At 41.2% G+C, this 26856-nt stretch overlaps 1 protein-coding gene across 5 annotated transcripts in view; it reads right to left on the reverse strand.

The window, feature by feature from the left end:
* Positions 1–1445: 1445 nt before the first annotated feature.
* SCML2 (Scm polycomb group protein like 2) overlaps positions 1446–26856 on the reverse strand; it is a 66354-nt gene continuing 40943 nt past the window's right edge. For 4 of the 5 annotated variants that reach the window (XM_068683980.1, XM_068683953.1, XM_068683990.1 and 1 more), the window contains 8 exons: positions 22712–22962; positions 18007–18142; positions 15869–16072; positions 11718–11900; positions 10493–10606; positions 6062–6343; positions 5230–5393; positions 1446–3874 (listed from right to left, as the gene is read on the reverse strand). In XM_068683980.1, coding sequence (XP_068540081.1) covers positions 3749–3874; positions 5230–5393; positions 6062–6343; positions 10493–10606; positions 11718–11900; positions 15869–16072; positions 18007–18142; positions 22712–22962 — 1460 coding nt within the window. In that variant the 3' untranslated portion in view covers positions 1446–3748. The remainder of the gene's footprint in view (positions 3875–5229; positions 5394–6061; positions 6344–10492; positions 10607–11717; positions 11901–15868; positions 16073–18006; positions 18143–22711; positions 22963–26856) is intronic. The other variant, XM_068683971.1, reaches the window with a different exon arrangement.

Here is a 26856-nt window from a genome sequence, read left to right on the forward strand (position 1 = left end):
GAATATATGACCTCCGAAATTGATCTCAAGGGGTCCTTTTTCCTATTTTTTTTTTCCTTTGAACTAAGCCAGCCTATCTCTGCATAGCTTCAATTCAGCTTAAGCAGCAATAGAAACACAAGGGTGCCTTTTAACTTTTAGACCAGGTTCACACATCTAACGCTGGAACTAAACATTCATTTAACTCTATTATGTGAACAGCTAATCGACCAAAGGAAAAAAAAAAAAATACTGCTATCCGCTTCTAAAATCTGTTTCAGTCACACGCTGCTGCGTTAAAACAGACCACACTCCTCAGCTCCTACTTAGAACAGCAGACAGGGGATAAACCTAGGAACACTTCACTTTGCTTTCTCTACAACTTTCTACACCATTGCTACTTTCCAGTTACTATTTAAAGTCTACAGGAGAATGAGCTTTAAAAATCACACAGTTTCACAGTTTTAGAGCAACTGGCATAAAAGTCACTGAAGTGGTGTAGACAAAAAATGGGAAGATGTTCCATCCTTTCAGCCAATGTGACGTTGCTCTTTCATTGTCATTCCTGCAAGAGTCCTACAACATGTACACAGCCACACCGAACGTGTTGGAAGTGCTGTAGCACCAACTGCGACGTGCACTCGCCCCGCCATGCAGTATTCTTCCATTTCCACACTGCATGGGTCTTCTGCAAGAAGAGTTGTGAGAGCTGCCAGCCCTGCTGGAGCAGCTGCAGTTTAATTTTACACGGAAGAGATCTTACTGTGCGCTGATGTGTCACAGCACTGCCTCGCGAGAGGCTACAAGACACAGAACCAGATAAGCAGATGAACCCCTGTTGATAGAAAAGCAACTCAGAAAAACAATGACGATACACCATGTTGTCTTTTATACTGCATATGCACCAAGAAGATATTCACTATCTTTTGGGAAAACAGATGCAAAATGCCTCTGGACTGTTGTTACCTCCAAGTTCCGTAACTTCTCTGTGAAGTAACTGAGGTTACCATTAACACAATTAACATTGCTTCTTAAACACAGGCAGATCACTGCAGGGAGGCATCAAAACAACAGACTTCTCTATAATATAAATGATAAAACCTCAAGTATATGAAGTTTAACTTACTGGCATTAACTGCTTTTAAAAAAATAGTTCGGATCTTCACCTGAACACAGGACAAACTCATTTTTTAGGAGTCTCTTCCCCTTAGTGATTTCTATGAGAATTCAGTAAACTCTAAGCAGCAATATACTATATTCAAACCTAAATAGTTGAATATATTCCCGAATTGTTATTTTGAAAGCACAGACCAACCCAAATTCAAATTAATTGCTTCAGATAAGCTATGTTGGAACAATCTCATCCTTTCGAATAAAGCTTCCTCCCATCAGATGTTGTCACGAACTGCCAGGTACGACAGCTACCCCTGCACACAGATGGTGCTTACACATAAAACAAAACAGGCAACAATGAACAAACTATTTTATTGCTGTTTACAGAGAAGAACATCCCATGGAAAATAAAGAATAAAAAATATATTCTGCTGCAACATTTTGAACGCATGAATCTCACCCACTGTAGCGCAGGGTGAAACCCTGGTACTGTAACTTCACAGTAAGCCCTGTGCACCTGGGCGCACACAGAGCCTCGAACAAATATTTATACCCATGATAGTACCATGTACAAAAAGCTCATTCCATAAAAGCCAAAGGGAAATTTGAAACATCTTTGTTTCTCCTATGCCAATGGCAGTTAAAAAATTAAAACTGTTTTCAGTGAAACTGCATGAGCAGTACTTCTTTTAAGCTAAAGAACTCTGAAATTCAGCATAAGAAAGCACAAAAGTAAGTTTTAAACGCTATGCTCAACATGTGGGGCATTATGTTTTCCTCACAATGTAACTATAACTTTCATATTGTTTTACCAATGATCAAGTCAATATTTTCCGAACACAAAGAGAAAATATGCTTTCTCCAATCAATGCTCTGACCTTTTCTTACTACAAAGAGCGTGCTTGTATTATTCATCTAAGCATACACGCACCACAAAAGATATGCAAAACAAATCAATAGAGATAACCTTTAGTGTCAAATGTCTAATGATGGAATAATAAAAACAAGCCTGGAAGCCCGAACGACTTGCTAAATTAAAATTGCATTGCAGTCACTTAAACTAACAAAATTCTCAGACGAGCTACAAAAAATGTTATTTTGCAGCAGTATCTCTGCTGAAACCTGAGGAGTATCAGAGTATTGGTACAACAAGGCATTTTCAGCAAAAGGATTCGTAAAAAATACATTTTTACTATATAGTTTCATATAAAAAGGCAATAAGAAATATAATAAAACCTACCAATTTAGGACTACATCTTCCTTAGCAAATAGCTTTCATCACTTGCACTATTACATACAGTACATTCAGTTTCCTACACAGAAAGTACATTTTCTTATCCCTGATGTATGTTACAATCGGCAGTGACAACAAACTGGTTCATTATCACCACCGGTTCTTGTAGCTTACACAAACAGCATCAATTTTACCTTAAACAGGCTTATCAATTACATAATAGCACTTCCTGAAAGGAAATATAAGCCCAAAACATCAGAACCAAACAAGTGTTTTCAGAAATACACCAGCATACATGGCTCAGAGTTCAGTGATGACTAACCAGGAGTATTGCATAGTACAGGGATTTTGCCTGCAGGAGTAATCCACCCTTTGATTGTTTGTCACCTTCTGACTCCAAGAGTGGACAACAAATTAAACAGGTGCTAATGAATATGAAAGTAGAACGTGACCAAAATTACTGGTAAAAAACAAACAAACAAGAAATCGTACAGTTCTCTCTGGCACAGTGCAAAGTACATTAAAGACTAAACACGTATGTACAGTGTGCATGTGTATTTTCATACATATATAGTATGCATTTCCCTGACACATACACGTGTATATATAAAAGCATGAACACACATATCCATGCCAAACTTAGCAAAAAGATGGAATGTTTATAAGGTGGATGCGTTGTTCCAGTCAAAGCTGTCGGTCCCAGAACTGGCTGTTTATACAGCCAATACGATCTTCCACAAAACAGAACTATTATCGCCGGCATAGATTGACAACACACTGTTCATTTGTCCTTGTGACTTTCCAAAGGACCGATAATCACACTTTATAAAAGCTTATATTTGTATTAAACCCTCTTCTCCACAACGCTTCCCTCCCCCCCGACCTGTTCATATGGCTATTCCCTTTATGGAAATCTATGAAGAAAAACCTAGCTGAGTATGACTCTGCTGGAGGACCAGGCACAGCAGTTACTACTGAGATGAGATCTTCTCTTTTACATTTTCCTCGCAATGTAAAAGTTTACAGCCACCCCTGTACAAATTATTAACACCTGATGCTGTTTTTGTTTTTTTTCCTTCCTTTGGGATTCAGCTGTTTTGGTTCCGAATACAAATGCATTGGCTGAAGTCTGCAACGGAGAATAAATGTGCTTTTCAGCACTGTTACCAACCTGCTCCCCAGCCAGTGTGACCAGCAGTCCAGTCCTTCCCTGCAAACCTTCTGAAACAGTTCACAAAATACTGGAATGTAATACAGATTTTCTTTTTCCCCTCTTTATCCTAGACGTCTTTTTCACATTTTGAGAGAGCCTTCAAAAAATACAGATGATTTCTGCAACAAAACACTTTTAAATAAAGGTGATGGCTGTTAACCTGAGAGCTTAGTGTGATGTGAACACACCCTTTGTGGTATCCCCATTGGCTAGTACTTTCCTTGTTTAAGTCTTTCAATGTGGTAGCACAACTTTAGGGCAGGTCCCAGCTTCAGTCCCATATATTTCATTATCATTTCACTCCTCAGTAACAGTAGTGCCTTCCCATCAATTTCCTGCAGAAGGAAGAGAATAAACACAACAACACACAACTGTTTTAACCATCTGCATGGTGACACCGGAAAGTACAATGCATTTGTTTCTACTGCAGTAAAAACGTATCTACCATTTATAAGGCAGTAACTTAGTGCAGTACTTTGATATTTACACCTGGCCACTGAAGGGAAATTTATTTCAGTATTTTTACGGTAAGACTAAGGCATGTGAGATGCTAAACAATATTACAGTAAGTAAAAAACTGACCAAACAGCCTGCAAAATTAAGTACTAGCTGGGATAAAGAGGAAAAACTAAAAAGAATAGGTCAAGGAAAGAAAAAAAAAAGTTGCAAAGGAAGGTCTGTGCAGTTGGAGATTAAATGATCCAAGCACTGAGGCCTTGCACTGAACCTTGAACACAGCTGTGTGAGGGTTCTGGCGTGTGCATGCAAATAGTCACGCAGAGGAAGGGGTTACAAACCATCTGAATCCGTGAAATAAGACAGATCTACATCCAGGTTAAGGCAGACAGATTGTTAGGATCAAGACCGAGGACAACTTAGGCAGATTGCAACTGCCTGGTTGAGAAGCTGCTGAAATATAGCAGTCCCAAGCTCTTAGTAGCATTACATACCGTAGACAGGCAATTAGTTCCCTAAAACACCATAAAGAAAACCACTCTGTCTTTTTTTTTTTTTTTTTAACATAAACCCGACAAAGCAAGTGACATTTGGTCTTGCTATGCAACTAAGAATAACTAGCACATAAGACAGGAAGTTCTGTAAAAAGTTACTTTGAATTTTCCTTTCAATTCAGCTTAATGTGAAATTTATCTGTTAGTAAGAGCCAACGCGGAACAAGGGGGAAATACCACTAATGAGAAAGCCAACCTCCTTTTGGAGGGCCACGTATAAAATGAAATAATAAAGCAGCTCTTTGCTGAGCTACCTGCCATAGAAAAGCACAGGGAGAAGAAGGAAAAGGGGAGACCAAAAGCAACAGAAACCAACACTTAAGAGTTTCTCTCTCTAAATACAACATCTTGTTAGATCCTAGGAAACTCCATGCATTCCTTGGCAAAACAGACAAATTAAACATTTCAATTCAACCTCTGAATTTTAGTATTAATGACCAAGTGCAAAGGTAACCAGGTAAAGCTTCTCTACTTTGGGATAACCAGTCTACGAAACAGACCAAAACACTACATGAGGAATTTCAGGCAGAAACATATTTTTTCAGCCTCCTTCTATTATACAAGTGAGTAGAGTCTGTTCTACCTTCACTTGCAAAGACAGTGACAGAAATGAAAGCTGTATTCTAAGAGATTAGTGTGATAGACAAGATCTACTAGTACAGAATGGATATGCGTCATACATGTCTCCTAAAGAGTTCTGCATGTGGAGCTAGAGCCTGCGGATCAGCCTCTTTCACAAAGCGCATTACTTCCTCTATCGACCAGGTGGAAGGATCCTTATTCAACATTCTTGAAGGTTCCCTTTTTAGCGAATTCAGGTCCGGTCCAGTTGTGGAACTTGCAGCTTTCAGGATAAAAAATATTGTGAAAGGAAGAAGTATCACTAGTCTTTACAGGGAAAACACATTTCATTTTACATAAGGCATTCTTACTATTAACAACAGGCTTTTATTATTCATTCTTTGCCATATATTAAGATGAAGGATGTTTTATTTTCCCCCAAGTAACACTGAATTGTTCCATTTGTCTTTAAATACCTTATACAACTGCAGATATTTACAGCAGCATAAACATTAGCACAATGACATACCTAGAGGGATTACTTTTACTCATATTTGGTTCCTGGGTCCTAAGATGTTGGTATTTGGGAACGTGGCAAATGCAAGCTGAAGTGTGCAGACAGAGGGACAGGAGGAAACCCTACCTCCATATTTCAGCAACACAGCAATGGCTGATAAAATGCTCAGGAAGTGAGTTGCATGTAACTAGCACTGCCCAGTCTAGTTAGAGGACAAGACCCCTCTGGCTTGCACCACAGTGTCAGTTCTAACAGGCTTAGGTTCTGCATTTGAACTTAGGTTAACAAGCCTGACGTGCTTGGCAACAGCACAACATCTCAATCCATACGCAACCTATTTTCTATGGCAAAGAACTTCTTTATTCATAACTCATGGATTTTGTATGTTAATAAAAGCTGCTATATGCTTTGGAAAGCCTAGGCGTAGAGCATACCTTCAATCCTCCTCTGTATTCGATTCCTACTGACTTCATAGAAACTGCTGCTCCCAGCAGAGCTCAAGGAGAGCCGGCGCAGGACAGGGGCTGAATTTGAGGTAGCAGTCACTGGCTGAAAGGAATTTCTGTAATATGCTGTGCTCCCTGAAGAACGATATTCAGTGGAATTTCGACAGGTCGGGCTGGAAGGATTTACTGAATTAAGTGCAGAATCCATAGAGTCCTCAGAAAAGCGATGCTCTTTGGAAGTGCTGTTTTCTTCTATAGGTAACGTTTCTGCTACAGAAAAGAAAATAAAAAAAAGTAAAAAAAAGAAAGCATTGATCTGTTCAAAATAATGGGTTTTTAAACTCTGTTACTTAGATCCTTGCTATGTTCTTCTGAAGATAACTATAGGTTCCAAGCCTGGTAATGAAATCTCCTGTGAGGAAAGCACTACTGCAGAACAGTTGACCTCTTCCTCGAGTAATCACTGGGCCCTTACTACATAAATAAATAAATAAATAAATAAATAAATCTAACATCTAAAGTTTGAGACAACAAATATATGTGAAATGATTTATGGAAGGTTAAATTTTATGAACAGGGCAGGGACATAAGGATTGTTTTTTAATTTTAAATTGCCTGATGTTAGCATTAATACATACGCAATCTCAGCAAGCATTTCCATGATCTTTTTTTTAAATATAAACAAAAAATTCTATCAGTAACTTCATAAACAAGTGGACAATTATCATCTGTAGATCCCAACACGTCCAGAGACACCGGCCACCAATAAAAATTGAACAAATTACACACAAAGCTACAGAAGGCAGTGAATCCCAGATACACACACACTAACACAATGCACCCTGACCACGATGCTGTATCGACGTGTAGTTAAAAACCAGTGAGAACACCACTCCATTCTCGAGCCCTCGTATGACTCATCTCCATTTGCACCAGGCCAACATCTAGCCTGAGAAAGAACTTGGAAGCATGATGTAAAAATCTGTATGAAACAAATGCTGCTTTGGCAGGAGAGCTAAGAGCTGGAAAATATAGCTAACAGGTTCACAGAAGTGTAAACCCCGCAATACCATCTTGAAAATTACTCTTAGCAAAGTTATAAAACATATGCTAGTGGAGTAGCATATTCTTTGGGATAACTGGTACAATCTGCGAAAACAAGTTCCTAAAATATACTCCTTATTACTCCTCTTATATGGCAACTTTCAACCATTTGTTGGGAACATACCAGGATTAAAGCTAAAGGAAGAGCATTTTTCTTAAACAAGAAAGAAAAATCAACCAAACTAAAATAAAAAAACAAAAGCCAACAACACCAGACTGAGCTTCTCAAGCATGTTCAACTTGCTCTGTGAGGCCTTAGGTTCTCCCTCCTGAAACCTGCTTAAAAGTGAAGTTTAGTGAAGAACATTAAGTGTGTTTTGCAGTAATGGTCTTCAGACAACATAATCCCAAAGGGGGGCAAGGATAATGGGAGCATCAGCTCCCTGCTTAGAGAACTCAGCACAGCAAGATCTACGAGATGATGTAACATCTTTCAATAAACTTGATAGTTGTGGCATAAAGAAGCCTTTAAGTACCCAAGCCCCAAAACCACCACTGCAAACTTTATAGTTTGTCAGATCTGTATCAAAAAAGCAGAGCAGCGGATACTGAGGTTTTCAAAGAAAACAAACCCCTTTACATTTGTCAGCTTGAAGTAGCTGCAGCAACTTGCCAAAATGAAACCAAAAGCCATCTTCCTATACAATTTCCAAGAGAATAACAGATGCAGTCAATGATAAGCACTGTAAAATTAGAGGAAACCAAGAGAACATGAGATCAGTAGGAAACGAGAACACTAACAGGAACCTCAGTCAAAGACCAAAAGGCAGAGTTGATATTTCAATTAGCTACAGCAAAGCAACACGAAGGTGTCTAAGGTTCAGCAGAACACACAGACACGGATTTCAGAAGGTGGGAACGCTGGCATGTTGCAGGGGGCAATCATCTTTTGCAGCAGGTGCTTGTGCCTGGCAGCTACGCCATCCAATCCACTCCCTCTCCATCCACCCAGCTTCTCTATGAACAAAACCCAGCTGCAGTCTCATTGAAGAAGTGGTCAACTGGCTTGACAGCTGATTCAGGATTGCTGTCTGACACACAGAGCCTTGCCAACAACGCAGCAATGAATGACAATTTTCCTACCTCAACATTTTGACCAGATGTGTGTAACAATGGTATGGAAAGCAAACCGTTTTATTTTTTTTCCTGTTTCATGGGAGGTTCCACTGTAGAATGCCTGATCTGTGGATAAATTAATAAAAAGCTAATAAAAGGCGTTATGGCCTTATGTTTCAATTGTAAGGATGACAATAGAGTGTTTAGGACTGAAGGCCTTAGCAGGAATTGGACGTTTTGTTTTCTTGAAGCTCCTCCGGGAATAGGAAGTCAGTTGTTCTGCCATACATAACTGCGTGATGTAACTGGCTGCAGTGCTAGGAACACTCTGTTTCCAAGGGGAGGGAGACTGGGTTATTTCTCTTTCCTCTCCCTTATCTTTCAAAACTTTGAGAAGAAACTGTTAGCGAGCAGAAAAGACAGCAAAATCTGCAGAACATATCCCTGAGCAGATCAGAAGGAAAACGAGCTGTTTGAAAGACCCTTTCCCACAATTATTCCATTTTGCGTTCAAATGATATTTCAAAACAGCTCTTTCAAGACGACTATGTCTCAATAGAGCCAGAACTTTTCAGGGGCAGATCTTTCTTGCTAACCAGCCCATGACTGACCGCTATGAAATTACCTCCAGATTTTCAGCAGAGGACACTGCCCTAATGGGAAACACACAACACTAGAGAATACTTTGCCTCTTGAAACACACAGAGTGCAAACTCAAACTTCTGAAACCATGGCAAAACTTTCTTTATTTTTGTTTTTACCCCAGGTAACTGCACTTTGTAACGAATTACTGATTTTAAAAGGGATCCAGTATCGAACTACTCCATAAGGCATAAAAAGCAGTACGTGCATGCTGGCTTTCTTTGAGGGAGCTTTCTTACAAGAGAATGCAGCTCTAACTCAAACGCTTGCTTTGTCCAATTAAAACAACTATTTCAGTCGAATTAAATGCTCTACATTTATTCCTGAAGTCACCTACCAGAAATGCCTGATTTAATTGCATAAGTATTGTTCAACTACCCCAGTATTCCTTCAGGAAAGGTACAGTTCTGTATTGACTGTTAATTTCTGTCTTGCTGCTGTTACTGTACATTTGAAATGGTGACTCTTATTGAACTATCACTTTGAACATTTTAATTTGATTTCCTTTCCTGCTTTAACTGAAATCCTATGATTTTCTAATCTGCACAGAAAAAGAGATCCTTCTGCCCATGCTGAGGCTAATAACTACAAAAGGACCCCAGAACCTCCAAAAAAAAAAAAAAAAGAAAAGAAAAAAGAGAAAAAAGAATATGAAGAAGCAAAGAGCTCGTCTCTATCTGGCTTCAAAAAAGCCTTTGGCAATAATATCCCAATATACTGCAGCAACAGAAAGCATGGATCAGATGGGATGAGTCACATCAACAAGTTACTATGACTTAACTAGTTAAGTAGCAAAAGGGGAATAAGACCATTCCCTCATAGATCTCTCACTGAGGTTTAAACCAGCATGCTTTACCTCACATCTGAGGCAGACGAAGAGTGGGTGCATGCTCAGTTACTGCAGCTCTGCTGTGGGGCAGGCAAAGGCACTATTTGTCCCGGAGCCAGAGCAGCCTAACAGCTAGCTGCCACGCGGAGGCTGCTCTGCTCCCCTTGCCATGGCTGCATTTTATCCAACTCTTTCCTGCACTCATCTGCGTCCACACGGAGTCAGTCCTGGGAAGTAAACTGCAGACTCTTGGCTTCACCAAAATGTTTTCTGTGCTTTGGGTCACGGGCTCAGCTTGCCACCCATTCAGGGAGACGTGGGGCCCGCTACAAGGACAAGGAGGTGAGGAAAGCAGGATCAGCACAGCTTTCCGTGGCAGCCAGCCATAAAGGGAGCTTAATCGTATCATCAAAATGCACCCTTACTCACCTGTTGGCTCGAGCCCAGAGTTATTAGAGTTGCTTCTAATTTATCTCCTAATCCATTTCAAGGCAATTGGTTTGCTACTAAATTGCCATACATGAAGCAGGAGGCTTTGTATATCACCTATTTTCCTGGGTGACTTCATGAAAAATGTAAGCATGTTGAAGAGGAAGACTTCTTGAACTTGCAGTAGATCTTCCATAAGCACAAAATCTGTGCCACTGATCAATAATTAACACACTTCCACCCTGGCCTGTCAAGGGCTACAGACAAACTAGACACATGCGTTGCACTCAGTCCATTTTGACTGGGAGTACTGAAATCACAGGTAAACCTCATGTATAATACTACTACAATGTAATTACCTTCAGATGGATGAGCATCATTCCTGGGAAGTTTAGGGGAAAGGGGAGCAGTATACGGTGGAGAGTCCTGAGAGTATCGTTTCGCACTTCTGTTTTCAGGTATTTCTTCTTTTGCTGTGAAGAGGAAAGTCACCACCTATTTATTCTGGCATAAAACTCGAACAGGGAAAGTAAAAGGACAAAAGCAAAAACATACATCAGGCATTCGCCAGGTTACAGATCAGTTTCTTATGTCACACAAACTCAGCCATTTCAATACAAACCTTCAAAGATGAAGTAACGGCTTAGTTTATATTGTCATCATCCAAACTACCTTGACCTTGGCTACTTTTCTGACAAGTGTTAAAACAAATGACTTTCATCTGACAGACTGAAACAAATACAACTTCTCCATTGGAGAGGATAAAAAAAAAGAATATGTTTTTTTTTCTAAAGCAGCTCCTAGAAGTCAGACTCAGCTACCAGACAGCTGTGAGGAAGCTTCATCCCAGATATGAATCTTGTGAAATTGCACTGATGTCAAAGTTTTCTCAGCTACAGCTCCTGATAACCCTCGGGCTGGGATTTGTAATACCAGGCACTGCAAACCACCTGATGGGAGATCTTGCGCAAGCCATTTCCCTCTCACTCTCTCTACACTCCTGGTGTAGCAGAGAAAGATACTGGGCTGATATACAATATCACAAGCAGCCACCTGCAAAACCCACCTTCTCTACCAGAAGACTAGACAGTATGTTGAGGAATTTAAAATTTTGGAGCTGCCACTGAGCAAGACGAATGAAGATAGAAGAAAGGACTTCTTCCTGTTACGGGATGGGCTGAACTCTATCACCTGTCAGAGCAAGCCCCTTCTTATGAGACAGTGAGTGTTTTTCTGTAAGCTTATTTTATGATTCAAACAGAAATTGAACAGATGAAACGTGAAGTTTTGAGCTTGTTCTTTTAGTAGTGACCCAGTGATACATACAACATACATATGTTTCCTGGTTTGACTGCAAGGAAGAATTTGCTGAACAAAATGATTTCTGCACATGTGGTATGAGCTATCTCAACCTGTCAAAGCACGTGCACTCTGGAACGAATTCACCACAAACTGAATTGGTTGAAAAGTACTCATTTCAACCAATTCAAGTTATAACAAGGCAGATTAAAAAGTTAAATTCCACAAAGTCACCACATTTCTCAAAGACAACAGAACCTGAAAATAAGAGCTGCTTAATAGTACCTGGTTTGTTCCTGTCATACTCTGTAGGGCTATGTGCACATCCCATGTAAGGGCTGAAGGGCTGGCTACTGAAAAGATTATCACACTGCAGACTGTGGCAGAGTTTTTCCAAGAAACGTAGGACAAACGATGCACTGTTTACAGAAGGAAGATTGATGGCGTGCTTCTCCCCATCAAAGGAAGCTGTGAACAAGAAGACGATGTCAAACATCCCCCAAGCATCATGAAGTATAACAAAACACCATCAAGGAAAGGAGCTTTGATTTAAACAATGCAAGACATGAGAGGAGTAAACAATCGTTCTGATATTTAACAAATTTATCTCCAAAGGACTGATTCGACCTTCTGTTGGATCCATGCCACTTTAAATTTGCTCTGTGGAAACTCACATTAATAAAATAACTCTGGATTCACACCAGCATAACAGAACGAAACCTTATGGATAATTTCTATTGTCTGCTTTATAAAGCAGTAACCTCTGCACCACCTATTTGCAGGAGAAAATGTAGAAAAGACCCATTGCAGTTTTTGCTGGGAAAAAAAAAAAAAAAAAGGCAGGGGTATTATGCTGGCATCCATTGCCACTGAAATTCTGACTGCAGAAACTGTTTTGCCATTTGATATTTTACCATTGGAGAAATCTGTCCTGCTGTCAACGCTGCAGCGGTCAGGCTCCCATTTATTTCAACAGGAGCAAGGTGGCGGAGACACCACAACAACAGGCTCGAATGAGCAATTACGAAGAGATTGGACATGTGCCAGCGTCTTTTATTTGCTGACTTCCTTCCTCATCCCCCAAACATTCAGACTGATGTTGTTAATGGTATTTGCCTCTTCTGTGACAGTTGGTAAGATTCGGAAAGACTGAATCTTGCAAGCATCACCGGGACACAGATAAACAATCACCATTACATTAGCTGAATGTAGTTACTTCTGATTAGGCAGACATTACAACGAAACAGGACCAGACTTGTAACTTATGCTTAGGGTTGCAAAGAAGTAGCATAGACACCAGGTTTATGCATCAATTTGTCTTCTTGGGTTTTCAGCCTATCAAGCAGCTTTCTGTTTTTAGCACGAGTTTCCAAATGACAAGCAGAGCTGTAGAGGATCACGTTTTGTTGGTGGCAGATGCACTTTCAAAAATGAACCAATAAAAAAAAAAAAAAAAAGAACAGAAATGACAAGGAAGTCTTTAGTTACAGATCTGAGGCAAGGGACATTTCCATACTGTGTTACAGAAGAGGCGATAACATACAGAAAAATAAAGAAAACGCCCAAGCTTTAGCATATTTTAGGCTTCCTTAGGAAATCACAAGTGTGACTTACACTGCTAACGTAAGCAAGCTTATGATTAGAATTAATGGGAGAACACGGGTGAGCGTCAACAATAACGTGCTACCTCTTGTCTGCTTTCATGACCCAACACAAGTGCCTAAAATTTAAGTCAGTACCAAAGGGACAAGCCCCAGACCCGCAGGTTTCCGTAGCCCATTCATTTTTTCCAGTCTCCAATGCTGAGATGAAATCCTACTGACTCACATGTGGCTCAGCCACGAGGTTCCCTACCTCCTGCTTGGGGAAGGGGTCTCTGCTGGCGTATTTCTGCTTGCAGCTCGACCCGTTTGGAGAGCAAATGGGCTGTGAGACCTAGCACAGGCTGCTCTCCTGGTATTTACTGCAAGGTAGTGCTGTCAGCTCCAACCACAATTTAAAACACTTTATAATAGCCTTACAGGTAGTCATGTGGCCTTGGGGAAATTACTTGTTCTCCACATCTTAATGTCTCATTTTGAAAAGAAGCATTGAAAAGAACAATATTATCTTTGAGTTGTCAAGAGGATAAAGCAAGAAACATCCGAAGCCATCTGACCGCCCCAACAAGGCAGACCATGTGAAAAATCCACAAGTAAGGGTTCAGGCAGTGCAAACACAGCTCCCTCCTACTCCAAACCCCTGAGGGCAACCACAGGAACTCCAAGCAAAGGAGAAGGATCCAGATCCACAGGCACAACAGTCGGCTCTGCTTGGGGATACAGCACATGCTTCTTGCTTCCTAGATAAATGCCAGGGCTGAAAATAAAAAGGAGTACTTCCGAGGTGCAATAACCTCAGCATTTAACGACAAATACAGAGGGAATGGAGCTTGTTTGTGCAATCCCAGCCCATGGGATGAAAAGTCATTCGCATTTCTTTACTTTCCATTGTGTAGGCATGTTTTAAACAGAAAGCCAGGAGAAAGGCTGAGAGCTAAACTATCAGACAAATGTGTTTGTCTGATAGTGAAGAAAATCACCCAAGAGACTGATTTAATTCTCTGCTTGAGAAGATTTATCTGAAACTCAGACTATTTCATCCACCAAATGCCACAGTCTCTGAGCTACAAGGGGAAAAAAAGAGGCTGACACTACCACCATGAGTGGGCTTGTTAATCAAGCCTCTAATTTCCTTTCAGTTGCATTCGCCTGAATTGAAACCTTATGCATCAAGCAAAAATAAAATGGTTTGTGTTTCTGTTTTGAGTAAGAAAAGAGGGAAAAAAGCTAAATTCAACTCCATTCAAAACAATTATTTTCTCTGGCAGCTGAACCAAAGAACCCACTAATTATTCACACATATTCCAGAAAGATTATTTTATCCATGTCCCAGAATACAGCTTCCTCCTATGGCAGATACAATACTTGCCATTAAAGTTCGTGAGTCCACAGAAGATTTAGATTTCTTTGCTTAGTCTCTGATGCAACAAATTATTTTTCTTGCTAGTCTTAAAAAAAAAAAAAAAAAGAAAAAGAAAAAAGCCTACACTAAAAACACTTTCAAACAAATTTCTACAAGAAAACACAATTTCATTCTCTCATTTTGTTCTACTGTTTATTTCCTGTTTTTCCATGATGCTCACAAGCACAGCCGGCTGTAATGTGCTACATTAACCCAAGTCACATTTTGTGCTTCTCAAAATGTATCACACGAAAATTTCTGATCAAATGACACGGAGTTTTAAGTGTTTGTTCACCCAGCTTTTCAGAGACCTGCCTGACAAGCTGATAAGACAAGAGCTCAAGAACACAAGAAACTCACTGGAGTCTTGTGGCTCTAACACCTGAGTGAGCTGCAGGACTGAGCTTCAGGAGCAATCTACAGAGCCAGGTTCCTCAACTCCAGGGCTACTGAATCCAGGCCTTGTAGTGAAGCCTGGTGTAACCCAACAATTCCTTTTCCTACAGAATTTTTGAATGTAAATAAATAAGAACTACACAGCAGAGAAAAAGCACCCATTTTGTGAACAAACTCATAGGGATACATAGGCAAGGACTACTGAAGTTCTGCTCCATGCAGGTCAGGGTACTATGTTTTAAATATCGTTAGACAGCAACATCTTTTATGAGGATTTAATTAAACCTGTATCCCACTAATCATCTTTCACATCTGGTGTTAATGTAAGGAGATTAAAGTAATGCAAAGTCTTTTTACTACCAGTGATGGAATTATGAATTGATGTGCTAACTGCTCTGCAGAATATTTCCTAGCCCAGAAAGAAAAAAAACGTCAAGCAGCAGCTATTCAGTTTGAGATATATGGGTAATTTATCTGTAGACCTGCCATTAATATGTAGCAGAGATAAACCTATTCCTTAATAGAGGACATAGGTGGATGAACACTGACCTAAGAGACTAGAGAACGGGGGAAGGGAAGAAGCAAATTTAACATGTGGAATCACTTGCCTGGAAGCTAAACAGATTAGTTGGAAACTTTTCACCCACTTGCTTAAGGCATTAAGAACACAAATACTATGTATGGATAAGATTATGCGAATGACTTGAATTAATAAATCTGATATTTCCCTTGCACTGAGCTTACTTGACAAATGTTTGGCTGCAGCTGTTAAATGAGGTGCACAAGCTCTACTTATAGGAACCTAACTGCAGAGTGTACATGGAATTTAACTTCTCTATTGCTGAATTCTAATTTAAGAATTGTTCAGAACATCCTCGGCCCACACTGAGATAAATTACACTCCACCAGTGCTCTCTTAATAACAGAGTTCCCAAGTATATACTCTTGACTGTGCTTATGTGTTACAAAAATGATACGAACTCCCTGCAGTTCCTTCCCCTGTTGCGAAGAAACAGAAATCAAACATCTTCACATACCAGTTATCATCTCCCCTCCGTGATGGCCAGATTTCAGAAATCCAAAGACGGTCTTGGACTGGTAGGCACAATCCACACAAGCCTGTACAGCCTGCTGAAGTACCACATTGACAGGACCTGGCCCAAAGTGATCTGGAAGCTGCTGAACTTTCTTCTTATCCAGGTGAGGCCCAGAATTTCCATGCTTGTTGACATAAACACACACTGCAAAAGAAGGAGCCGTGTGAACTGTCGAGTACTTCTGCTTTAATCACAGCTGGTGCGCACAGAATAGAGACACGTTTCACATGCCTGAACTGCAAGCTGTTTCTGCAGTTTGAGTCTTGATGACAAGATGTACCGTTCAGCCCAAAGTGGAACACACATACCATCATGCATGCATACTTTCTGAGCATGCAGCAAGTTCTCTCTCTGCATTCTGTTGAGATTCTCCTGCCTCAGTCCCATAGCCGCTTCCCTCTGATCCCTACAGCCCTTCTCTACCCTGCCAAGGAAACAAAGCCATCACCATCTGTGCTCTTCTTTTGACTCATCTCTATTCACACCCCGGTACCAATAAAGTAAAAACTACCGGCAAGTCCTCTGAACTACCAAAAATCAATTCTAAAAAGCTGGCCTTACCAAATTGCTTCCTTTTTTTCCCCTCGTATTTGAGAAGCTGCCACAAACCAAACCCTAAGGCATATGCCTGCCATGGATGCCCGTTCAGAAGCACCCAGGCAGCATTGCCACGTGCAGGTATAATGGCCAGCAGCCCTATCCTCAGCAGCCCCAAACCACTCGTGTATGATTTCCACACTACAGCTTGGCCTTCTCTGCTAAATAAAAGGAACACGCTTCTCTGAAAACTGTGTGAGGTGGTTTAAAGCTTATCACAGAAGCAAACCAGACTTTCAAAAATACTTTTTACAGGGACTATGAAAACCTTTCAAAATGAACAACACTGTAAAAAAATAAGAGGAAAAGACATAACTGAAGATTTTTTATTTTTCATTCTTTTTGACTATTATATGGCCAGGATGCACCCGAGGCACTATTATAGCTTAAAGAAAAAATGTCTTTCTGTGCTGATAAAGCAGACAACCTAAGCATTCGCTATACAAAAGGCTGCCACGTTGTCTTAACTGTAGTGCTATTCGGGCTTAGTTAAAAACATTTGACTTTTATAAATGAAACATTTCTGTGAAGTGTTCCAATGATCTTCTATCTACGTGCGTATCAGCTTACTCTCTGATATCTTCATCTTGGAGGATGCATCCTCGTATGAATTAAAAAAAAAAGATACACATCAGCAAGAAGAGTTTTTGTGACATCTTCTGTCTGATCTCAGTAACAACTGAATCCTGAAAGGTTTATTTTCCTAGGAAACATGTAGGTATTTTCCCCTCATCCATCACTGAAGTGGGGATTGAGAAGGGCCTGACAACTTCTATTGTAAGAACAGTTTTTAAATGTCAAAAGTACCCCAAACAAAATTATCATAATTTATGGACTTTTTAGAAAGTTCTGAGATTTCAGTTGACAACATACAAATTGTTTCATTAGAGGGTTACAAGTTCCTCAATGAGTTCGCTCATTAAGTAGCTTATTTTTGTTTTGCCCACCCTGTTTAAGATACTTTTCATTGCCCTTAAGTTTGCTTGTTCTGGGAGGAGGGACTTATTTCCCCTGATCGCCTTAACTTGGTTTTAATGGAATTGCTTTTTTAATGTAAGGCTCCAGAGAGACAAAATCTCACTTTTGTTTTTTGATAGTCAAGTGTGAATGATACTTGAGTATCATATTGGTTTTTCAGCTACATCTGCTCCCTTTTCATATATTGAGGAGTGAGACAGACATGAAAGAACCACACAGTTTCTCTTTCAGACAGAAACAAACTAGTCTCGTTTGTACTAGTCTAGCACTAGCCAGGTCTAGTAGATCTACCAAAAGTCTCTCTGTTCCACCACTTCTTGCTATAACGTAGGCATTTAAATATTAGTTGTGCACAGCAACCTACAAATACCTTAAAAAAAAAAGTAGACGAGTCATTATTTGCTGTAATAAGTTTATAGTGTATTTTCCATAAAATGACATAACTATTTTTCTTGAAATGGAAGCAATTTCACACTGAAAATGTCATTATTTTTTACTTTTACCTGTGGATATAACTGCTGCAGTTGCACCAGATAAACTACCTCCATCTTTAAGTATCTGTGTAGTGCCACTGTCCCCATCAGGAGAAGAAAGAGGAGAAGGTGGTGCGGAAGACAGTTGTTCTGGGAAGATTTTTTTCTGTTTCAAGAAAAAAAAAAAAAGTCAAAATGTTTAATGCTTTTTAAGTAGTATACTAACCCCTTCTACTATCAGTAATCACACTACTAGGAGTGTGTGTAGCTCCTTATTACAGAAGTACCACACACTGCAAAGACGATGAAATCCAGGAAAGGAAGTCCAGAAACTGCTCATTTGCATTGACAGCTACTTGAGTGAAGTAGCAGAAGACAAATGACTTAAAAAGAAACCCACCTCTACCTGAGAAGGAGCAAAAAAACAATGAGTTTTTATGTATCCATTCATAACCCTTCTACATTTTAGGAATCACAGAATAGGTGTTTTGGATTACTTTCCTGGCCATATTCTTCCAATCATCTGGGTTTATCATAACTCCAATAAATTAACTGGGCCATGTATATATTTATATTCACATATAAATCCTGATTCAAATTCAGCTGTCAGCTTTACAGTGCATCTACATTTTCCTTCAACTTGTTTCAAATGGGCTGAAATTCTCAACTAATCACTTTCAGGAATGGGTGTTTTACGCAAGATATCAAATAAACCCGTAGTTATAATCCAGTCACATGGGTTGCCAAAATATTCTTCTTTTCCCAAACCAAACTTATTTGCAGCCTATCATATGACAGACAACCAGAGCTCGTAGCCCAAGGACTTGGAAATTGGTCAGCGTGCCTTATCTTCCAGCTGAGGAAAAGCAAATGGTGTTGTAATTTGGTTTGGGCCAGGATTTAGGAAAGAGATATACATGAGAAAGGCACTTCTAACATGCTCTGACGTGTTATGAAACTGCACCGAAATAACAGAAGCAATTAATTGGAAAATAGTTCTTCACCTCTTCCTACACCATTTATTTTTGCATGAGAACAGATTATGTCCTCGTTTTCTTACCTACCACAAAAGAATAGGAAGGGAAGAGGTTACCCAAGGTCTTGACACTGCTGAAGGCAGCGGAGACCTGGCTACTCTGGATTGACTCTGGTGGTCTGACATTGTTCTGTAGTTAAGAGAAAAATCAGTCAGTTCCCTAAGAGAAGCATCCATTTATCAGCAACCACTCTTACAAGCACGATATTTACTAAATAATACATTAAAAATCACGCAGTAAGCAATCAAAACACACACCTTCCTAAGAGCAATGGTGCTTAACCTCCGCAGAACACCTACAGAGAATAAACTGATTTCCTTCCAAAACCCACAGCACATTAAAGAAAATTTCTGTGCTCATTACAGATCAGAGAAAACACGCTTGGCTGTAGAAACTATTTGACAACACGGTACTGAAGGGAATCACCACGAACACAAGAGATAGACCGCCAAGGTTTGGCGCTGCTTTGTGAGTGAGTGGCTCAGGTCAAACACCGAGCCAAACATTGATGTATGGCTTGTCAGAAACTGCCCATGCATCTTAACACTGGGAAGCAGAAAGGTCTCATCCTCAGCACTGAGAATCTCCTCCTTAACACAGAGAACAAAAATGCAGTTAGGAAGTCTGGGCTTTTGATCTGAAGCCTGACATTCCTGAAGCCTCTCCGGAGAAGGGACTCGCCAGGGGACCAGTTGGCTGTTGTCATGCTGCAAAATACCAGTGGTCGAGTTGAGAGGGACATGGAGGGAGGCAACGGGAGAAATGAGGCATGAAAACAAAATGCAAACACCAAGCTAAGAAGAACCAGCCACACAAACACCTAAGTGTGGTGAGGCTACTCAGTGATTTCTTACCTTGTCCTTTCCTTATTTCGGAAGACATGTTTTGGAAATACAGCATATCGTGCTTGTTCAACTAAGGTTCTCATTTTGCAACCCCAAATAGAGGAGCAGCAAAGCTACGTCCTCCCAGCAGAGCCCAGCAGATTTGCCTGGTCCGAGTTTCACCACCTGGCCCTGCATGCCATCCAGCCCCCACTGACTGCACAGATCTGATGTGGATGCTGCTCTCGTGGGATCAGATTTAGGGCTGTGATCCACACTCAGTCCAAGGCCCTTCCTCGAGAAGTACGTGTTAATCAGTGGGTCTGGAAGGAATGCTTGGCTTTGTTCTGCGAAGTGTACTTTAAAAAACGATGGAAGAGATGCAAAAAGATTTCTGCTTCATTGTGACAGAATTAAAAAAAAACATACTGTGCACGCTGTGGGTTGGGAATGGGAAATAAAACCCAACACGCATGTCATCCTCATGAAGAAGCTTAGAAAACATTTAAATAAAGGAGAAAATGACAAGACAGCTTAACACTCCTAGCTGTGTAATACAAATTAATACCTGCACGATGATAAACGTAGCAGCATAATGAGTTTAAAAAGGCAGAGCCCCAGACTGCCTCTTCAGTGTAAGAGTTAAGAAGTTGAACAAATCTATACTCCATCAGGCATAGACCAACCTTCCCAAACACACAGCCAGCTCACATCTGGAGCACAACTGCACAGTCTGAAAAGTGGGTGGTTTCTTTCTGTATCTGTCTTAAAAAAAAAAAAAAAAAAGGCATTTCAATCTCTAAGCACGTTATCACTTACACTACATTTGTGTACTCATTGTGAAGTGTGTAAGCTCCGTGGCCCTCCGTGTCAAATACACCCCACAGATAGAGAGCTCCCACAGAGTGATTCCCTCTCCTCACCCATACAGTACCAGGTATAACGCTGCAAAGACTGCACATGTGTGTAACGTCTTGGCAATCCTACCGTGTACTTTAGCAATAGAAACTTTCCATGGCTTCTCAAAAGGAGCTCATTTTTAAAGTTTTTAATGCAGAAGTTACTATAGTGATAGGCCGAGTTAGATGGATAGCTCAAACCCAGAGCCTACAAACCTTAACTCTCGGTTCCCTGGTCCCACAGAGGAAATCAGAAGTGATTTGACCTCACACAGAGCAGGTACCAAGCACAGTGCTCCACGCAGATGTTTCCCATCACCCAGCCCAGAAAGCCTCTCCTAAAGGTGAGATGCCTCCAACTAGTCACTATTTCTTTTTCGTGACAGGCAGAGGAGCACAAAACTCTTACACAGAAGCGCACATCCTGCTCCACCTGAGTACCTCCTTAAGATACAAAATGCATTCAGTGATCTCCCTTAAAGCCCCTCACATTTACAGAGAACACCCTGCCCACCAGCTCAGTCTGTCCAGGTGGGCACGGCTTTCTTCTCTACCCTCTGCCTCTGGGAAGTTTCATAAACGGAGCAAGAGATAAAGCTGGAGACCACCTGCACCAATTTGGATGCCTGACTGGGAGGGGAAGGCAGCAGAGAGACCGCTCAGGGTTCATTTTCCAGTCCTTGGAATCATTCCTTACCCTGCTGCCATCATTTCAGCAAAGTGACTGGCTCCAGTTTCGTGTGAGCATCTTTTAGGTGTGCTCCAATAAAGGTGTTTCACTAGCACTTCACACTGACCAGCACTGATGGGAGAGGTCCCACTTGTGCCATTCCTCCATCCCTTCACCTGCACCACCTGCAATTCTTCCTGTATGCCCACACTGACCCAGGCTGAAGGAAAAAAAAAAAAAGAAAACAGCAATAAAAAAGCAAAACTTCCACTTTTTGAAAGCTGGGGGTTGATGGGGGTGAGAAAACCCAACAAAAAGCAATGCCTCCCACCCTCAACTTGTGCTAATGCAAAGCAGGGAGCAGCAGGGTGGCAGACACAAACTGTCTGGGGAAAGACACTGCAGGGCTGCTGCTTCAGAGCCTGGCCTCGACACCCTGCAGGGGCTGAACGAGCCTCAGGAAACAGATTGAGCTTCCACAGCAGCTCAGGGCTTGTCTGAATCTGCCCGGCTGTGATCCTGCCCTTCCTCACAGTAGCAGCAGCATTCGTGCTTCTCTGTGGGGATCAGATAAAGATGGGAGTAGAAGGGAGAGGTGTGTGGGCAGCCGAACCAGCCCACCCTGCGATCATTCGCCTGCCAGTGCTGGTGGAGGGGAATGGGGTGACAGCAGGGCCCCCGATAGCAGCTGGTGGTGCCCGAGCATCATCCAGCCCTCGGAGTCAGCTCTGAGGTGAAAAAGGCACCACAGCTTTCAGGCTCGCACCTGGGGAAACCCACTGCCTGGGAGGAAGCTTTGTGGTTCGTGCACGATCTCCAGGACAAGGGGGTAGCCAAGAGATTAACGTGGCAAGTCCACCTGCACACTTAAGATGCCTACATTTTGTGCCAAAACCCTCGATGTTCCTAACCCTCTGTTGCTAAACATGAGACAAAGAAGTAAGCAAACTGTGTACATATGGTTCAGTAACAAAATAATCCAGACTGAAAAGCCTAAAGGTTTCCCTGGCTCTTGGAATATTTCTGAAAATGGCCATTCCAGAATAGTCATTTTCAACAGCAACAACTCACCCATAAAATCAAGCTAAATCAGTATTCCTGTTCTAGAATAAAATAATCCACAGAAGCTTATCCTAAAATATTCCAGAATAGCTATTCTAGATTGTTTCCTATAATCAACTTCTGAAGACAGTTAAAGCCCTGAAGGCTGAAGAAAAGCCAGAAAATCAAATTAAAAAAAAAAAAAAAAAAAAATCTCACTACAAAATTTTGCAATATAAAGTAAAATAGTAGATAAGGACTAACCTTTTTTCCCGGTTTTAAACTTTTTTTCCTTGTTTTAAGATTCTCAGTATGAGAGGTGCTTTTGGTCAGGGGGGTATTTTTAGGAGACCTGCCCTTCTTGGGAACTGCAGACTGTCCAGGGGGTTTGCCCCGACCTGGCTTCCTGCCTCGCTGCGCTGGTACTGGAGCAGATTTCTGTGGAGACTGCATTGAACGCCGGGTCACTTTGGAAGGGGAAGATTGGATTTTTGCACTGCTCTTTGTAATGGCAACTGAGGAAAAACAAAAACAAAAGGGAAGGGGGGGAAAACCTCAAAATGAATGATGGAAAGCAACTTTTCTAATAAAGGCTTAAAAAAAAAAAAAAAGAAAAGTGTAGTGCACAATTCACATCGTAAAAGAAATATACGTGGATAGTTTGAACTCAAGCAGTTGGCATGAAAACTATTCAACTTCTTTAAAGCCAAAGAGAAAACTCTTATACCCATTAGAGGGACTTGCCTAAGAAAAAAAAAACATTCAAATAAAAATTAAAAAAAAAAGTATTAATCCACTCACCTTATAAATGCTTTCTGTAATTTTCATTATAACAAGCTAGAGTGCCATTCATCAAGAAGGCCTTCAAAATGCTTCTCCAGTTATACAGCCCATAATACATCCCCTCTCCTCTCAGAGCACTTCCCACTACCACAAGACATGCCAACTACTTCTAGGAAGCTACAAAGCGATTTGGAGCAGTGAAGAAATCATCCAATTGAAGAGGAAAAAGTGGTGCTAGGCAAAGTACCATGAATAAGCATTTGTCTGAAATGCTACTTTAGAAAGTTAAATTCACATAACTGTACCCAGCTTTTTCTGCCAGGAGCCATCCAGACTTCAATTTTTATTTAGAAGAAGGACTTCCAAAATTAAAGCATAAAATAACATCTATATTCATTCGTAACACTGAATTGGTTCTCTCCAATCTCCCACCGCAGTACGAAATGGAGCCAGCATGAATGTGCTGTGACTGCATTATAATTTGATGTGAACCTGCAAGCTGTTATCAGATTTCTCTGAGCTACACTTGCTAGTTAGCAATCATTTCCACCCATCTCACCTCTCTGAAGTAATAATGATGATTTTGTTGTAACATTTCTCTTAGCAACAGATGGATTAAAACACCAGGAGGATGTCAGACAGAACCTAAGTGCATGGACACAGCATCAGGGAGATGCCTTGCACCGTGCTACCTGCGGCCAGCACAAAGCAATGACCCAAAGAGCCCAGGAAGAACTACATGCTGTTTCTTGGTCTGGTTGCTGGCGGACAGATGCAAAAGCTGAAAGGGAGAGGGAAGCAGAGGATGAAAATGGGAGATTTTGTGACAGCAAACCACCCTTGTTACAGGAGGTGTGGGAAAAAGGAGAACACACAGCATCTTTGAAAGCATTTCAAGTCTTCACACTAAGATCAGCTGGATTTCTAGCATGACACTGTCTTTCCCACAGCCTTTTGTGGCTCCCTGATGCAGGAAAAGCTCCCCATGATCCACCTGAACTATAAACGCTGTGAGCTTCACGTGATGTGACTTACAAGTATTACAAGCTAGGGTCCAAGTGGGCTTTGACTGTGTCAGTCATCAGCACCTGACGCAAAGGACTACTGCAGACTAAAACTTTAACATGGGTGACTTCTAAAAAGTTAATTTTTTAGATTTTGGTGAATTTGTAATATTTCTCCCCCCCCAGACTATTAGCACATTGAGACTTTCTGGTAAGCAAATGAAACATATATTTGAAAAGAGATCTTGTGAATATACCTGGAGATTAAGCAGCAGTTTTAACATCTAGCTGCACAAGTGATGGCCACCTCAACAGTTACCCAGCTTTACAACTGTTGTTACTTTAACTCTGAAGTTTTATTTACCTGTTACAAAGTTTTTGCACTATAAAACATCATGGTAAGATGAGCTACACACTGCAAGCAGACTTCTTACAAAGTACAGGTTCTATAGACACACCTTTCTAAAGCTGTAGGAGCATTTACATACACTGATTTGTCTGGTTCAGCCAAACTAATCTAATATTCCTGAATGGCAGGTCAGGAGAAACTCCTTCAGTACGGCTGGCTGCAATCCTAAAACATTAAATACAGACATTATATCCCTAGGTACCCGAGAAGGACCACCTTCTTGACGTGGAAAGCAATCGCTTTCCTTGTATTTGTCTATACCCAAACTTACTTTCATAGGCAATGACAGCTTAAAATAAACCGAGGAGAATTTTAACCACCTCCTGGCAAGGCATTAGGATCATGTATCTGAACTGCTGAGTGACAACTTGCATTGAGCAATGCTTCTGGAAAAGCAGGCAAATATCAACTGTATGCTGTACTAAACAGTATTATATATTATGTCCTACATTAGGCTTACACGACTGTAAAATGCAGCTCTTTTTATTTAGTCATGCCACGCAATTAGGTGTTTAATAAAAGGATCATAAACTCGTAAGTAAACATGGGTTTACAAACTCCTTGTGCCTCTGCTGAAATCTCGCACACGCGTATCCGTTCTCCCATGGTAAATAAAGCCAGTGCTACAGACAGAGCTAAGCGTAATGGCAGCAGGGTCTACGAGCGCAGGTACGAGCTTCGACCCGCTGGGCAACCCCTACTCCTCTCCAGGAGGATATTTACAGACAAAGAGCAACAAAGCACAGAGTTTAACCGCTGCGGGCAGCCCTCCTGAAACACAGACAGCAAGGATTCTCAGCACAGCATCTGCCTACCTGCACACGCCAGAGGACCAAATATTAGCAGCATTAGCCATTAAGGGGCGGGCTCAGGTCCCATTTGATATTTTTTTCTTCTGACTTAAGGCTGAAGCCGCTTTTTTCACTAGGCAGGGACTACAACAAAGCCCATGCTGCCCGGGCAGCCTCCAAGATAGCAGCAAATAAGGAGGCAGCTATTTGCATTTGTTGATTTAAGAGAGGAGAAGGGGAGGGGGAGCTGGGGGGGCAAAGGGAGACTGCTAAAGTAATTCACATATTGTCTGCAGGCTGTATTGACAGTGATCATCAGTCACCTGCTCATACTTCCTTCACCCCGGCCTTCAGAGGGAGACCAAAGGTTACGCCGGGTCAGAGGATCTGGAGGGAAATGAAAAGACATGCAAAACCTAGCTGCCAGCCCACTGCATCTGCAGACAAAGTTATCCCCACTAGACCACATGTTCCAAAAACTAAGACGTTTTAATAGTCTCATGAGGACTTGTTAAAATATATCGATGAAAAGAATAGAGAGAAAAAATGCCAAGCTCTGCTTGCAATTACTGCAGTATTTAGCTGGGATATTTACAACAGGGGAAAAAAAAAAAAAAAAAAAAGCACATTTGCCTTTTCAGGATACTGCTTTGCATCACAATGCTCTTCTCATTTGCACAAACAAAATAAAGCATTTGCTTCATGCTGCTCTTCTACAAAAATATCGACCGCTCAAGTTTCAGGAGCTCGATGCGCTGCGTGGCATTCTTTCCCAAGTCTCTTATTTAGATCCAAAAAGCTGTACTGCTGTCCTCAGCGACGGGAGACCGGAGAGCAGCCTACATAAACATGCTTTTCCATAGCAATGTTAGCAACTAAAAGGAGTTTTCAAAGGCCGCCGAGTTCTAGTTGCTCTATGGAGCTAGCAAAGGCCATAGATGACGATGCCCATGCAATGCACCAAGAGCTTTCGTACTGCTAATGACTGCTTGTTCAAAACTTTTTTTTTTTCCCCAAAAAATCACTCTTGTGAGAATCCAGCACCTATGAGCTTTGTATCCAGCATATTTAAGAGAAATGCACAACCCAAATGTCCTGGAACCCCCGCCCTAAAGATGCGTTACCACCATTCTTCATTCGTGCAAGCAGATCCGCTGGAGTCAACTGAGCTTATTTACACGAGAAGGGTATCAGGCTTCAGATGGGGGCCAAACGCCACATGAAGGAACGCAAAATTTAACCCCATAACATTATCCCCAAGATCTCTCGCTAGAATAAGTCAGATACTTGAAGACAACTGAAATCTGAAGCTACTGAGAAGCTCCAGCACTTGGGAAGGGGATGGGGCAGATGACAGCCCCGAATCCTCATGCAAGTCTAATTATTAAAATTCCCTCAAATAATCCACAGCGACAGTGTCAC

The sequence above is a fragment of the Anas acuta genome, chromosome 1 (genome assembly GCF_963932015.1).
Source record: "Anas acuta chromosome 1, bAnaAcu1.1, whole genome shotgun sequence".
NCBI lineage: Eukaryota > Metazoa > Chordata > Aves > Anseriformes > Anatidae > Anas > Anas acuta.